We start from the raw sequence: 16,883 nt of genomic DNA, 5'->3' as shown, positions 1-16,883 counted from the left end.
TGTTGGGTCTGTTTTGATGTATTGGCTGTGACGACATACATTGCGTGTTTGTACTTGTATTGATATATAGTTTTGATTGTGTATTTGCTTAATTTTTAGTGTGATTCTGGTGAAGTGTTTGTTAGTGTTTGTTTTTTTGTGTGTGGATTGTGGTTCGTGTCTGCTGATAAGTTGTGTCTGTTTTTGTTAATCAAATAATAATGATAATAATAATAATAATAATAATAATAATAATAATAATAATAATAATAATAATAATAATAATGATAATTTTTAACCAGTCTTCTAATGTTGGAGTATCTGGTTGTGACCACTTCCTAGTCACAGCCACCCCCCCACCCCCCCGATAAGTAATATTCTCATTAGATATTTGTCTGCTTTAGTATTATAGTGCTCCTATAAATTTCTAACTTGCATATAATAGAAAGCCTAGACTCTCCTAGATGAAGTGAAGCTGCCCCTCCCTCCTCCTCCTCCTCCTCCTCCTGAGGAGGTTAGTGTGGCACTGATGACTCCTCATACAGAGGCAGCGCTGCCCTGTACACGCCGCTCCTGGCAGCGGAGAACCAGGCGGATGCACTGATGGCTCGTATTTCTGTTGACTTTCACATTATGTTGTTGTGTGTCGCGGTTTGTCTCCCACCACCTGGCCTGTCTCCATCCTCCAGGCCGCGCGTGTGATCGGACTGACTGAGGTTTGATGTCCGGACTGTGAGAGCAGCCCGCCGGTCGGATTGGTGCAGGCGGTGAAGAAAACCTCCATCTCTGCCCTGCTGAGAGTCGACTGGTAAGTTGAGTTTTACATGTGATGGAGGCAGTTTATCGGCGTCATTCTGACCAAACAGGAGACGGGTTTTAACTTAAAACGAAACAAAGCGTTGATATATTTAAAATGTGTTTATTTAAAGGTTTTTTATTGTGGTCAGTTTTCTGATGTAAGATGGTGAAACTGAAGAAACGAGCGCACCTGCCGCCGCCACACTTCTGTGATGATGAAGCCTTTAAAGAAGACTCGCTGCTCAGTCTGCTCCTGTTGTTTTAATCGGGACGATGTTAACATTATTCCGTTTTTATATATATTTTTTATACTCTCACTATGATCTGATTTATTTCACACACCTGAACTTGTTAGCGCGCGCACGTCCAGCGTCACGCGCACGAGGTCGAGCAGCGCGTGCGCAGAGGAGCAGTCCTCATTCTGGCTCGAAGTCATCAATTATTCAACCTGTGGAGTCATTCACTTAAAAAGCTGCACATTTTCACACTCTGTGGGCCTCAAAGACACAGCACACAGGATTTAAAGTCCAACAACAACAGTACTTATTTTAAGATACAGTAAAACTTGGTGTAATCTTGTTTTATGTAATATTGTAATATTGTTGGCATGTTTAGCCTGGTGTGTGTAACAATGGTCTGATTATCACGTGAAGCTTGCTTAGCTGAGGGCTGTGGTTATTTTTTTTTTATTAATTATTTTAGATGAATGGTGTATAACATGTCAGAACAGTTAAAAAAAAAGTCCATCCCAGCTGTTGATAATACAAGTTGATGGTTTAAATCTCTTGTTTTGTCAGTGCAAAATCCAAAGATATTCAGTTTAATATGATGTTAAACAGAGAAAAGCAGGAAATCTCAGCGTTTGAGAGGCTGAGAACAGCATTATCTGTCATTTTTGTATGAAAAATCAATTATCCAAGTATTTGGTGATGATTTTTCTCTTACTCAACAAATCAGTTAGCAATTTGTTGCAGCTCTATCTCAGATTAACCTATTCGATATTAGGGCTACATGATGGTTTTTTTTTTTTTTTTTAAATGCAGTTATTTTGACAAATACTGCAATATGACTCATGGTGATTGCGGGAATAGTCATATTTGCATCATAATTTTCATTTTCAATAAAAAAATAAAGGACATTGTGACATTTGTCGAAATCTGTGCCAAACAAACATGTTTTTTGTACGTCCAGAGATAAAGATTTGCAGGCCAGGGCATCTCTGCAACACTACAGGACTTCATTATAATGCTGTTTTGTTACACATTCTTCCTTTATCAAAAAAAAAAATTGCAGCCTCTGCGATTTGGTTATTTCCTGTGGTCATATATTGCAGTTTTGATAATATTGTAATCAATTGTGCAGCCTTAGCTGTTTGTCATGTTCTGGATTTATTGATCATTTTGTCTATAAAATAGTGAAGAAATGTGCAATTGAATTTCTCAGGGCCTGAAGTGTCCTCTTCCAAGTGCTTGTTTTATCCAATCAGCAGTTGAAAACTCAAAGATATTCAGTTCCCTGTCAGATGACAAAAAAGCAGCTAATTTCACATTTAAGATGCTAGAGGCAGTAAATCTTTTGGTATTTTTGCCTCATAGATGATGTAAAGAATTAGTTTGGATTATCTGAAGTGAGGTTGAATGTGGTATTTACTGACAGTCAGTGTATAACCTACAGTAAATTGTACTAAACATGGAGTATTGGTGCAAAACTGCTGTGGACAGGGTCAGCAGCATACAAAGCCACCTAAAAATCATCATCAGTTTTCGTGTATGCTATATTTAGAATATCTTCACTGTTTTACTTTGCCGTCAGACAGCCTTGTTGGACAGGAAATTGATGTTACATGTGTTAAGTATGGCTCTCCCCAAAGCAACCAGACTCCTTTGACAAAATCAGTAACTTTGCCTCACAGAACACAGGAGCTGCTGGTCTACTGCTGCCTCGATCAGGTAGTTTGTTAGTGCTGTTGTGTTACTTTGGTGATTTAAAAGGTTAGTTTGGATTCACCAAAGCCACAGAATTATACAGACTAAGAGATCAAAGCAGCGGCTCCCATGTTCTGTAAGGTAAAATGACTGATTTCACCAATGGAGTTAAGTTGATTTGGAGAGAACAATATGTGGCTCATATGATGTTGGATTTCTGTCAGAAAAGGCTGTCTGACAGCAAAGTAAAGCAGTGAAAATATTCTGAATATAGCGTACACTTTCTTTTTTTTTTTAGGTGGAAGTTTTTTCACTGGTTAAAATATGTTTGCCTGCTGATCCTGTCCACCGCAGTTCATTGCCTAGTTTCCATGCTGGTGCTCCTCTTTGCTTCTCCAAACTGGCTGCGTGCAGGCTGCCGTCTTCTGTAGGTAATACAGCCCCACTTCAAATAATCCAGACAGCCCCTTTAAAATATGAATCCATTTTCAAATAAAATAGTTGCAGATAAGTTTTCAGATTTGCTAATTATTTCAGCTCTATTTGATATTCACTGCTTGTAGCAGCAATTATGGGTAATGATGAGTCTGTCTCATTAGATTTCTCAACAGTGTGTCATTGTTTCATTGTTTAAAAGTAGAGTAAAGCAGAGTCGCTCCATTTATCCGTCTCATCCATCTGCCGTGATGATGGTTGTTCCTACGAACGTGGCTTTTCAGGCCAAATTTAATTTGGTGACCGCACACAAAGGGCTTCTTTGTGTAACATGTCTGGAGATTGAAAGGAAAGGGGAGTCATTTGTATGTGCACTGTCAGCCACATGTGTACACTCACCATCTCTCACTGCCTGACATGTGGCCTCGTCTCAGGCTGTTTATGTGAGTTTACACATGTCAGAGTGCGACACGGTGAGGTGTAACATCGTGGACGGAGTGAGCGGCACCCAGCCGCTGCTGTTGCAGGAAGGTGCCAAAGCCGAACCCTGTCCTCGAGAGGAATTTGTTCCCTCCCGGTTCTACATTCATGTTGACTCCACCTCTTATGAACCCTTTGCCGTTGGTAGCAAAGTGTTCTTGTGGGTTGTGAAGCTAAAAAGACCCACCTCCCGTCACTGGTCCTCATTTTGTCCTGATCACGACGGCCGCAGAGTCGCTCTCAGAGATCACTCAGACTGAATAAATGGATTGTCTTTCAATTAGAGAAAGAGCTGAGAATAGCGTCCAGTTTTCCCAGTTCTCACTGTTTTCATTCATCTTACGCTGTGGAGTGAGGTAGAGTTAGACAGTAATTTAATGTTCAAGGGATAGTTTGGATTATTTGAAGTAGGGTTGTCAGAGATTCTTATTCATAGTCGGTGTGTATTGCCTATAGTAGATACAGGTCTGCACACCCTCAGTCTGGAGAAGCAGCAGGAGACCAAATGTAGGAGGCTAAGTAATGTACTGCTGTGAACAGGGTCAGCAGCAAAATGCATTATAGCCACCAAAAAAAACTCATCAGTGTAAGTGTAAAGTGTATCTAGAATATTTCCACCACTTTGCAGTCAGACAGCCTTTTCTGATGGGAAACTGACATTATATATTGTTCTCTCCAAAGCAGCCAGACTCCAAAATCAGTAATTTTAGCTCACAGAACATGGGAGTTGCTGCTCTACTGCTGCCAAAAGTGATTAGTTTTGTTATTTTGTGACTTTGGTGAATCCAAACTAACCTTTTTAAAATGCAGAAGTCACACAGTAACACAAACTAACAGATCGAGGACAGTAGACCAGCAACTCCGTGTTCTGCAAGCTCAAATTACTAATTTCGGTAATGGATTCTGGTTGATCCAGAGAGAGCGATATTTGGCACAAATAACTTTCTCTTCAGAAAAAGGCTGTCTGACAACATGGCAGAGGTTTTAAGGTACATTTAAAAAAAATATATAGCAGTTGCAGGTGCACAAATGAGCGCAACAGTCAAAATAGCGATTTGCAACCATAGATGACATTAAATGGGTTGAAATCCTATTTAATGTGCAGTCTGTCATTGAAGCAAGTTGTTTCCCCTCCCCCCTTCCTCCCCAAATTTAATGGAAGCTCTGCAGGCTGCAGGAACACTGCAGGAGTGCAGGATATGCAGAGCATTTTAATTTGACAATAACAAGCGACGGCGAGTCCTCCACTGTAAGATGATCAGCTGTTTATAACTGTCAGTTGTCTGACAATGTGAAGTTCAGCTTGTTATCCTGAAAACAAAAGCCCACTGCTCTGAAAATACGCACACTGGACTTTTTCAGTGTCTGCCTGTCTCACAGCCTATCAGACCTCATTAACATATTGTTAAATTTAATCTCTTTCTGAAAGGTTATTAATGATCGCTTATGACTCATAAACAGACACTTACTCATTCAGTTATTCCGAGTCAGATTAGAAATTTAAAAGGGGGATCCGGCTGCAGTGTTGTTGTCAGAGAAGCAAGTATTCCAATTTAGCACTTCCCTCGTCGTCATTTTATCAATTGCAGTAAGTCTATTACAGATTTTTCCTTTAAGTGGCTAAAATACCTTTTGCTGCTGACCCTGTTCACAGCAGTACATTGGTTAGCTTCTGTGCTGGTACTCCTCTCTGCTTCTCCAAACTGGGGCATGTCGCCATCTACTGTAGCTCTCAGTAAGTACCTCATACAATCCCACCTGAAGTAATCTGAACCAAGTCCAAGTCTCAGCTCAGATCTAGTTGTTGTCGAGGTCTCACGTTAAGTGTCGTGAGAGCGAGGTTGCCGCCAGGTTTGCTGCCGCTCTAGTTTTCCCGCAGGTGGGTCACGTTTCCAATTTGTGTTGGTGGAGGTGGAACTGGACCCCTGAGGAATCTCCCCCTGCAGAGGGAGTAACGGAGATGTGCGTAAGAAGATTTGTGAGGTGGGACCACCTGTTGACAGACCAGCCTGAGTGATTGAGCTGGGGCTTGTGTTTTTTTTTTTTCCTAACATCAGAAAAAGAAGAAGAGATGTAGTTTGGGTTGATTTGCCTCAGGAGCGGTCAGGGTGTGCAGTCGAAGATGCTCCACTGACCCTCCTCTGTGTCTTTTCTTTTCAAATCCTCACATTAAATTTGATTGACACCTCGGTGCACAGTATCCCCACCAACTCCAACATTACAGTGGATTTTTCTGTGGCGACAGCCTCTGCATAATTCTCCCTCCTCCGCTCTCTGCAACCTCACTCCTGCCCTGCCCGGGGTATAAATAACCATGTGGATGGAGCAAATCTCAGCAAAGCCTGGCCGGTGCAGCGGTACATCAGCACTTTGGAGAGGGCCAGGGATTATTTGGTGCTCTTATCTTCTTCATCTCTCCGTCGATGTGGCTGCTTCTGTCTTATAACTGTGGTCAGTAGGTTGCCGCAGCAACAGAGTTGGTACTTATCTCAGCTGATGGTATATATGTTATCTGTCGCCATGAATTAACGCATCAGCTGTGCATCCCACTGAAACAGAACATGTCTTCTGTTCACTTCCTCAGTTTGAGCAAGATGTCACAGTTACTGTAGATGCTGAATCGCTGCCCACAGGACAGATTTATCTTGTTCAGCAATTCAGATAAATCTCGTGCTCTCATTGAGTCAAAAACAACTGAGCTAACAGAGTTCTATAGGCGGGATTAGAAAGGCAGCTCGCAAGCCTTTTTTTTTTTTTAAACAGATCCCACAATACTGCCCTGAAGATGACCTGTCATTGTGCCGGCTTTGCTTTTTTACAATGAACCAAACAACACCGGCATAGTGCTGCCTCAAAAAATGCTACTGTAACACGCATCAAAAGAAGTCTCTCTCTTTTTTTTTTTTTATTTTCATACTCTATTATGACATCTTTATTCAAGATTTCAGGGGTAGAGCATTTCGATAGATCACTACAGAATCGTTTTATGTGACACCACTACTCACTCACACGTATAATGTAAGAATATGGGAAACATGCTGAAATACTTTCTTAATCGCTACGTAGCACATCTCGTCAGAACACCGGCATCCCATTTTATATTTACATTAGATGTCACATAGGCTCTGTTAGTACATCTGCTGCCAGCGGAACAACAATGTCCACCAGCAGGTCAGAATAATGATGCAAAATCGAACAGCTTGTTAAAAAGGGGCCACAGATATATCAACATCTAAATTCAACATTACATCCATGAAACATGCATCAGTAGAATTTTTTGACCACTTCCAGGAACACAATTTGTTTTAAAACCACTGTAACATACTGTAAAATTGATGTATCAGAGCTTTTTTTTCTTTTTTTGCTTGAATCAAGTGTGATGAGAGCACTGAGAGTGAGAACAAAGATGGATGACATGTCTCCACTTCCTCCAGAATATCTCAGATACGAGTGCTGATATCTTGTGCTGGTGACATAATTTGGGGCCTGAGTCTGCACTGTAGTGATCAGGGTTGGAGCTGAGTTGGAGTTCCTGCCCCTTTTTAATAGCATCAGAGAAGGAATTAAAACCAAACTTATCTCAAAAAGGCACTTGAACACACACTAGCATGATAAAAACCTAAAATGACCAAAACCATCTGCTAACATGGGAAGTTTATGACCTATCCTGCAGCCAGCCACCAGGAGGCGATCAAGATGTTTTGGCTTCACTTTTGAGGAGATGTAATGTTGGGCATCTTTATATATTTCAATGAAATGAACCAAAACAGTTGATTTGTGAGCCATAAAACCAGAACAGTGCACTTAAAAACACGAACATGCTCTGTACAGCTGAACTTCACAGCAGTGTGATATTTTGTTGTGTGTTTGTTGCCAAAAGCTCCACTTTGCACATTAAATACTGTAGCTTTTCAATTTTTAGTGTAAAAAAAAAAATACAGATTGGTGCCGCACTTAGGAACCGAATTGAACAAGGACACACAATTCACTACTGCTTGATTAGAGCAAGGTAATGTCCTGAACTAACAGGAACTAGCTAATGTAAACACACTGTAAGAGTGAATAATGAAAAAGAAAACAAACTGCAGTTCAGTCTAATTATCAGGCTGCAGCTGGTGTCAGATTTGCGCCGGTGCTAAAAATGTAAGTGCTATTATTGCTACAGTTACGGCAGCAACTAACAATTATTTTCATTGTCAATTAGCCTTGTTATTTTCTGGATAAATCAATTAATCATTTGAATAAAGTGGGAAGGATTCAAAGGCTTTATTGTCAAATGCAACAATAAACACATCATCAGTACAATGAAATTCTTAGTTCTACCTGGTGCTGTCAATTATTCTATTTGCAGTTATACTAGAAAATTAAGTTTAATAAATATAAAAAGAGAACAAGAAAGAAAGACAGGAAGCAAGAGCACGATGACTGAGGTAGAAAATGTGGTAAACAATAAAAGAATAGTACGTTCAGTATAAACCAAAATAAAAAATAAAGATGAAAATAAAAATGAAGATGTCCTCTGTACCAAAACTAACAGATCAAACTGAAAGATCATCAATTTACTGTCACATAAGACACAGACATTTTTTGTCAACTATTTGATCAATCGACTAATTGTATTAGTTCAAAAGTTTATGTTCACAGACTATCAGAGTGGGAGCTATTTGATGCTTCTTGCAGACCACGCTGTAGTTCAGTGCTGCTCTGATGTCTCTCCTCCTCATGTGGTTTGACAGTAACACTGGTTCTCCACAGTCTGGATCATTTTATCTGTTGTCTCGTCACCAGCGGCGACCGGCGTGGAGGAAGGTGGAATCATGGCAACCGTTTTCAGAGGCAAAGTGCAGGTGATTGGCCACCGAGAGCGAGCCAGGCAAACTGAGGCGAACAGGGAAGGGAGTACAGTGTTGTTTTTAGCCTCTGATCCTTTTTTTTTTTTTGTAAAGGGAAGCAGACCATGCTGAGGTGGCAAAGCTGTGATCGATAGGAGGACAGGGTGGAGAGCAGAAAGGTGAATTTTCTTTTCTTTATTTTTCACACTTAGAGGGTGACGATGAAGCAATGAAGCCTCAAACCTTTTGGGAGATGAGGACCAAGTTGTCTTTTCATGAAAGGACTGGGCAATAAAAGCATTTAAATTCTGAGGTTACGATCTGTGTCACGTAGGTCGAGGATATCTTGTAGGGAAAAATAAGATTTGACAGCTGACGTTTTTATTTTTGGCCTTTTGTGATGTAACATTTAAAGCAGTTTTTCCCCAACCTTTTTGTCTTTTAAACAAATAGCTGTTTGCAAAATGAAAGAAACATCAGATCATCACATCATGAACAACCCACAATCTTAACTTAATTCCTTTTGGTTTGTTTTTTAGGCTGTTTTGCTGAAGAGGACAACCGAACCAATTTCCCAATTTTAAAAAACTATAACCCTACATCAAACAAAACTTTAAAGAGAAAATAATAACAGACCATTTTCGAACAGATTTTAATCAAGTGTGCAGTTCTGCAAAGTGTGGCCCTTCAACAGACATTTTGACAAGGTGCTATTATTGGTTTATTGCTGTATCTCCAGGGAGAACACATACACACAGTGTGACTGAGAGAACAACTTGAACTGCAGCAGACAGAACGTGCACTGTAGCACGATGTCTAGAGCTGCAACTATTAGTCGATTATTATATTAATCACCAACTATTTAATAATCGATTAATTGGTTTGAATATTGGGATTTTTTGTGTCTTTACTCCTTTATGACAGTAAACTGAATATCTTTGGATTGTGAGTAAAACAAGAGATTTGTTTGGGCTTTGGGAAACACCGATTGACATTTTCACCTTTTTCTAACATTTTCTTTCTAAAAATAATAAGAAGAAAACACTGACTTTTAAATAACTTTTGCATTTTTTCAATGCAGTGCACAGGCGCATGTGTGTAAATTTTAACCAGCACAGAACTGGAAATATCTGACACTGACCAGCAGGTCATAGCCGATCAAACTTTTTAACATGATAAATACATACACCACACCCTACATGACCACACCCACCCCTGGTGGCAACACAATCCTCTTACAGTTTGGCATAATAATAATAATACATAATGATATTATTTGCACAACAATAATAAGGTATGTAGTCTGTGAATCCAAGAGCCATCCTTAATCATTCACAATCTATTGCCATGGCACAATCTATAAATCATATTGGTCACAACAAAAAACAAAGCAGTACCAACTTGTGTCAAAAAAAGGTGACCCTTTTCTTTATTTTTAGATGGGAAAATTACCTAGTAATTTATTAGAAAGCTAAATGTCTGGGAAAGTACAGAATTTTGAATAGCAGAGTTTATTTCTGGTTCCTATCCTGTTCAATAAAACACAGCCTCTTGTGCACTCGGAGGTTCGGAACAACTGATTTAAACGATGACATGCTACAAATTTGTCGTTGGATCACTGCCATCGTGGTTTCATTGTATTGTCAGTCATGCAGATGTATTTAAATTCCTGTCCTTTCACTCGTGCTTAATTAGAATTTAATTAACAGAAGAACCCCAGCCTGTCTGTGCGGCCTCTTCTCAGGTGACAGCAGGTGATTTTCTTCTGCAGGTTGAATTCCAGTTGAAAGTAGTTGACCCGTGTGTCTTGCTAACCAGACTGTAGCAGAAAATGAAAGAAAAAGACCTGCCGGCCAGACCGGTGCACATGGTGTGGATGACGCACGACAAGTGCAACAGCATGTGCAGTAGCGCCTCGAGCTGTGGGCTCTCTGCTGATAACTTAAGTATTAACGCAGGAGGCTATTTCCATCATATACACTGCAGCCACAAATGTCACATTACGGCTCCTTTAATATCTTTTTCCTCATGATCTGAGTTGTGCGTCTTCATGCTCGTATTACAGCTCATAAACACACGATCATTTTTTTATCAGCCTTTTTTGGAAAATGGAATTAGATGGAGAAACTTTAGAAAATTTAAATGAGTAAAAAAAATATTTTTATCAGCAGACTTTGGTGTGATCGTACAGTATATATGATTACTTTCCACCCTGCCGTTTGGTGCAATCCAAATCGACATTAACAGCAGCAATAGCCAGAGACGAGAGATGTAATCTGTGTGTGAGGGCTGTGGATGGATGAACATGAGATGAGGTGAGTGCATGCCTCCAGGGGGGGTCTGTGCTCACATGGCAGAGAGAGGGAGGCACGTCTCAGTGTGCAGCATGGAGGCCCTTCAGTTTGAATGTAGAGAAAACATACAGTAGAGCTGCACAGTTCCTCGTCATAACTGTATACACTGTTATTCTGTGATTAAAGATAAATCAGTTCACCCACTCAAAGTCTGGTGTTCGCATCGATGCTACAGGCAGAATCACATATAACACTAAATATTTGGTTAAAATGCCCATGTGATATTTTATGTTGGGGGGGGGGATCTGTGAGCACAAGTGTTCTGTTTGTAATCACGATGATAAATCATAGGTGGCTAGACAGTTTAATGGTCGTAATCACATCTTGAGTGAATTATAGTACAACCAGAAGCAGAATGTGTCTCTGAGTTTGTCTGGTTGAAAAAAATAAAAGCTGGGATTTCACTGAAAAAGTCATTGTCTGGATGGCAGCATATGTTGCTCCAAAACCTCTATGTGCCTGTCAGTGTTCATGGGGTTACCCATGATGCCATGGGCACTAACACATCCCCTCATACCATCACAGATGCTGTTATTTGAAGTTCGCGCTGGTTACAATGTGGATGGTCCTTCTCCTCTTCAGCCTGGAGGACACAACATCCATGATTTCTAAAAATAATTTGAAATGTGGACTCACCACAACACTCTTTTCCACTTGGATCAGTCCATCTCAGATGAGCTTGGGCCTCAGAGGAGTCGGCAACATTTGTGGATGTTGTTGATATTTGTCTTTCTCTTCACATGGCAGAGTCTTAACCTGCATTTGTAGATGCAGCGACAAACTGTTTGTCTGTCCTGTATACAATTATGTGGGTGTTTAATGCAGGTTTTCATGCACTGCTGCCTGAGGGGTCAAAGGTCACAGTCATTTAATGTTGGTTTTCAGCCTTGTCCCTTACATGCAGAGATTTCTCTGGTTTCTCTGAAACCTCTAATGATATTATGGATTTTAGATGTGAAATCCCAGAATTTTTCACAGTTTTTCACAAAGTGGTGAACCTCATCAAGTCCTCGCTTGATTAATAATACCCAGTCATGATACTATCAGCTGTTACCAGTACGCCTGTGCACCTGATGATTGCTCCTAACAGCTGTTTTTGAGAATTTGACAACTTTCACAGTCTTTTGTTGCTCGTGTCACAACTTTTTTGAAATGTCTGTCACGACATCCCAACTTTTTTTGGAATCGGTGTTGTAATCAGTATTTTATTGATTTACTTTATGTTTTAGTATTCTATATGATGAGATTCTGTTCCCCAAAGGTTGTGGCTCCCTCTGTTAAGATGTAGTTGGTGTGCTTGTTGTGGTCATCTATAATTAACCCAACCTGTGTACATTTATTTTGAAATTTCCAGTACAAACACTGGTGAAGGGCATCGGACACAAAATATTTGTGTGGCAATATTTTAACAGTACTGTCCTTGTCCTTGTATCTGTTTTTCTGCACAATTAATCAAAACACTGTTGAAATTGTAGTATTGCCTAGTGCAAAATCCAAAATCACTGGAGCTGTAGTTTTATTTTAAATAAACCCATGTGACAGAACAGCATTATAATGAAGTACTGTAGAGCTGCAGAGATGTCCTGGTCTATAAATCCTCTCCAGGTAAAAGAAAACTCAGTTGTTTGGTACAGACACCAACAGATGTCACATCATCATAATGTTGATATATTTTTTCAGTGAAAATTAAAATTGTGATGCAAAAACCATCATTCCCACCAACTGTGAATCACAGCATTGACGCAATATGCGGCAAAATAATCGCAATATGATTTTTTTTTTGTATGTGTGTGTGTGCAGCCTGAGCAGAGGTAGAGTGGTCAGTCTGTCTCGCTGAAATATAAACACTTTTCTTGCGTCTGTGTAATTTAATAATATAATTCTGAAGCGACAACTTTGGATCAGTGTGTTACAGCAGTGTGTTTTTGAATTAGTCATGTCTTTAATTGTTTTGTCTGTCTGATATTTTTAAAGTTTAAAGGCTCAGACTGCACACTAACATTTCCAGGAAATGTTTTATTCTCAGTATAGTGCCATCCAACAAAAAAAAAGGATTGTTTTGTTTTGGAGTCTTTGCAAACAGCAGAGATGTTACTCGTCCTTGTGAGGTGTTTGTATGTTTGTCAGGCTGAGCGTTCAGCCCACAGTGAAACAGACAAATGTTTAATTTAGATTGAAAGTGAAATCTGTCTGTGTGTTTCAGGAGCTGCCCGTCTGTCTGCCTGGTCCCGCTGCACGACTATGACTCTGAGCTCCTGAAGATTTTTTCAAAACAAAACAATTCTCTGTCCATCTTGACGGCCACCTGATTCCTCGATGGGTTCTCGCAGTCAAGGCTTCTTCCACCATCACCACCACCGCAGCTCCATGGTGCCTGCCACGGTGCCACGGCTGCTGCCTGAGAACGGCAGCCTGCTGGGCGGCATCGCGCAAATCACCCCGAACCTGTTCCTCAGCAGAGGGAACGTGGCGTCCAACCGCAGCCTGCTGCTGTCCAAAGGCATCACCTGCGTGGTCAACGCCACCATCGAGCTCCCCAACTTCAACTGGCCTCACATGGAGTACGTGAAGGTCCCTCTGGCGGACATGCCGCACTCCCCCATCTCCCTGTACTTCGACAGCGTGGCCGACAAGATCCACAGCGTGGGACGGAAGCGCGGGGCGGTGTTGGTGCACTGCGCAGCGGGGGTGAGCCGCTCCGCCTCTCTGTGTCTGGCGTACCTCATGAAGTATCACCGTGTGTCTCTGGCTGAGGCCCATGCCTGGGTCAAGGCCCGCCGCCCTGTCATCAGGCCCAATGGTGGCTTCTGGCGCCAGCTCATCGAGTACGAGAGGAAGCTGTTTGGTAGAAACTCTGTAAAGATGGTGCAGACGCCGTACGGGGTCATACCTGACGTTTACGAGAGGGACCGCAGGAGCCTGGCTCCGTACTGGGGCCTGTGAACGAGGCTGTGCCAACCGTCCACGGCGAAGGAATCGAGGAGGAAACGTGAAGATGAGCCCTCTTGCCCTCCTGGACCGCAGGTTCAGGACGGGCAAAGTGAGACGTGTGTGAGTGTACGTCTGTGTGAAGCTTATTTAATGAATCCTGGTGCGTCTGGACAGACGGAGTCGAACCAACACACTGGTTGTCGGTGATGCAGGTGTTCGTCCAACCAGCCGCCTCCTTTTAGTCTTTGAGTGGGAGCACGGCGACTCCGAACCCAGAATCCTTCGGACCAAAGGATTGATTTGGACCACAATGATGTCAGACACCAAAACAAGATGGAGCGCTCAGAGTGTGGAGGTCGGTGCGGTCTGTGTCCTGGAGGAGGACAAGCGCTCTGTGCAGGTGTTAGCTGTGATCTGCAGCTCTGACAGCGATGTGACTGAAGTCCTTTTCCTGACGTGATGTCATGTGGTGGTTATTGTGCCAGTTTTGCAGTAGTCTTTAGTGTGAAGGGCAGCAGCATGCTCTCAATTTATGGTAGCATTCAAGATAAGTGTACAGAAAAAAAAAAATATAGATAAATTATTTTAATGGAATGTACTGATAGTGAGCAAAAAAATGATAATGGCACACTTTAAAGGGATAGTTCAGATTATATGTGTGTGGTGTTGTATGAAGTACTTATCAATAGTCAGTGTTTTAACTACAGTAGATGGCGGTCGACACGCCCCCAGTTTGGGAAAGCAGACAGGAGCACGAAAGGTCAGCAGTTTGTAGACGGGGTCAGTTTAAGTGCACTGCATTTAAAAGATTTTTGCAGCTTTATCTTGTCATCAGACGCTCTTTTCCAAATGGTAAACTGCTGTTACCTACGTCAGATATCGCTCTCCCCAAACAGTCAAAATCCATAATTCTACATCGCAGAAGTCAGGAATTGCTGGTCTGCTGCTGTTAGTTAGTTAGTTAGTAGTTAGTTAGTGAATCCAAACTATCCTTTTAAAACACAGAAGTCACACAATAACACAAACTAAATAACCAATCGAGGCAGTGAGAGACCAGCAACTCCTCTGTTCTGTGAGGTAGAATTACTGATTTTGCCTCTGGAGTTTGGTTGTTGTGGAGAGAGTGATATTTGGCTTATATACAAGTAGTTTTCCATTGTAAACTGCTGTCTGATGGCAAGATAAAGTAATAAAAATATTCTAAAAATAGTGTAAACTTAGACCTAAAAGGCAGGGAGGTCAGAGAGACTTTGATTCCTGTATTCTGGTGACTTTTAAAGAATAAAAATAAGTACACTGCAATGGAAAGAATACAGAATAATTTGTTCCTCTAGTGTGAGTGCATAAATCTGACATGAACTAATATTCATTGCCTTTCTTTCACTCATTTATTTTTTGCACCTAAAAGAAAATTGACAGTGCAGATTTTACAAAATTCATGCATCTTTCCTTTAAGATGTTCTTTGAGAACCAGGAGTTATTCTTACTTTTAGAGTCATGTAGGGATTATACATGTCACACAGTGTTAGAAAAAGACTTTGATGATGCCAAGCAAAAAGGTATGAAAGGTTCTCCTCCCTGCTTCTTCAAACTGGGGGCGTGCCGACCACCATCTACTGTAAATAATACACTGACGATGGATCAATACCTCATACAGTTGCTCTTCAGATAATCTGAACTATCCCTTTAAGGGAACATTTTAAAGATGTTAGTATATCTACCTTTTTGAAGGTGAAAAATCTAGAAGATTTAAGCTCAAAGTCAAGGTTTAGGGAAAGTTCCTGTGTACCACAGGGTTGACTGTTCCATCCTGTGACCACACTATGTTATTGTAGTGCTCTTTGATGCTGTATTTAAAAAAAGAAAAATATCTGCCGCCTCAAGGGAACTGGTAGCTCTATGATAGATGCTTGGAAGAATATTTTCTATCCAGCTGTTGTTGCCTTGTGTCCACATTTGGGTAAAGTTGCAAAAAGATCAGTGCAGTACAGGAAAGGTTTTATTTCTCAGTGTTAATCAGCCTTCTTTTGTGATTTAAGGCTCTTTTAAAAAGCAACGTCACACAGGCTGAAAATCTTACTTCCACTGTTGTCTTCTGCTGGTTTCAATCTTTAACTTTGTTGTCCACGCTCTAAAAATTCTGTTTAGCACAAAATAGTTGTACGGGTGAGACGAAAACAGATCCTGCAATAAATCACAATACGTCATCCAGACTTTGCCACCAATATTATTACATAAGAGGAAACATAATGCAGCAAACGACGCAGTTAATATATGGATTCTTGTTTATTGTTTTCTTATTTTGGTCGTCTATTTAGCTCTTAAAGATGCCAAGTGGAATTTTCTTGAAATAAAAGTTATAGTTGCATTGAATTTTACTCACCTGCCCCAATACCTAAACTTCCCTTATTGGATAATATCCTGGAAAATATAGCTGTTTTGAAGCTCATTGATCACATGAATGGCAACAGGATCTCTGATCAATTTTAACCAGGTTTTAGAGCAGATCATCGCACTGAGACACTTGATAATGTTCTTTTAGCAGCTATCCAACATCCATTTCATTGCTTTTAGATCTTACTGCAGCTTTTAATACAACCTGAACCTCTTAAATCCTGGGTACAGGTTTAGATTGGCTTTATTCCTGTCTTATTTTGTGTGGCCATTGGTAACTTAAATCATCCACTTCCCATTTCTCCTGTGGAGCGCCTCAAGGCCCAGTCCTTGATCCTTTTTTATTCTGTCGTCAAAATCAGTTTCCATTTCTATGCAGATAATTTATTTACAGATATTAAAAACTGTCTCTCATTCAGAACTAAACTCAGAGGCCATCAGCATCGGTTCAAAGCCCTCCAGCGGGCTTTTCTCCTCTCACTCAAGTTTTCTGTCCTGATACATCAAACCCTAGTGAGGAAGACTGGGCGTCATCTTCGATGACAAACTTAACTTTGATCAACAGGTGAAGTCGATCGTTCAATCGTGCTTTCAGCAACTTTGAAATGTCTCAAAAAATCAGATCTCATTTATCTGCTAAGAATCTGGAAACTGTCATCAGCACTTTCATTACATGCTGCTTTGACTTCTGTAACTTGCTGCGTTCTTGTCTCACTCAGTATAACCTGCCTGAACTTCAATAAATTCAAAATGCT

At 40.8% G+C, this 16,883-nt stretch overlaps 1 protein-coding gene across 2 annotated transcripts; it reads left to right on the top strand.

Moving 5' to 3' along the window:
* The first annotated feature begins 531 nt into the window (after positions 1–531).
* Positions 532–14,622, top strand: dusp14 (dual specificity phosphatase 14). 2 transcript variants are annotated; one of them, XM_084717968.1, is made up of 2 exons: positions 532–787; positions 13,007–14,622. In XM_084717968.1, the coding sequence occupies exon 2, from the start codon at positions 13,120–13,122 to the stop codon at positions 13,744–13,746; it is 627 nt and encodes a 208-aa protein (XP_084574094.1). In that variant the 5' UTR covers positions 532–787; positions 13,007–13,119; the 3' UTR covers positions 13,747–14,622. The 2 variants fall into 2 exon arrangements, with proteins under 2 accessions (XP_084574094.1, XP_084574095.1); XM_084717969.1 differs by lacking the exon at positions 532–787 and adding an exon at positions 8,566–8,628.
* Positions 14,623–16,883: the final 2,261 nt, after the last annotated feature.

Source organism: Lutjanus erythropterus, chromosome 4 (assembly GCF_056507025.1).
Source record: "Lutjanus erythropterus isolate fLutEry1 chromosome 4, fLutEry1.hap2, whole genome shotgun sequence".
Lineage (NCBI taxonomy): Eukaryota > Metazoa > Chordata > Actinopteri > Lutjaniformes > Lutjanidae > Lutjanus > Lutjanus erythropterus.
The sequence above is the reverse complement of the archived record's forward strand: the minus strand, read 5'-3'. Positions and strand labels throughout refer to the sequence as shown.

What these genes read in the sequence shown, in the direction of transcription:
- dusp14 (XM_084717968.1), top strand. Translation starts at nt 13,120, where the DNA reads ATGGGTTCTCGCAGTCAAGGCTTCTTCCACCATCACCACCACCGCAGC.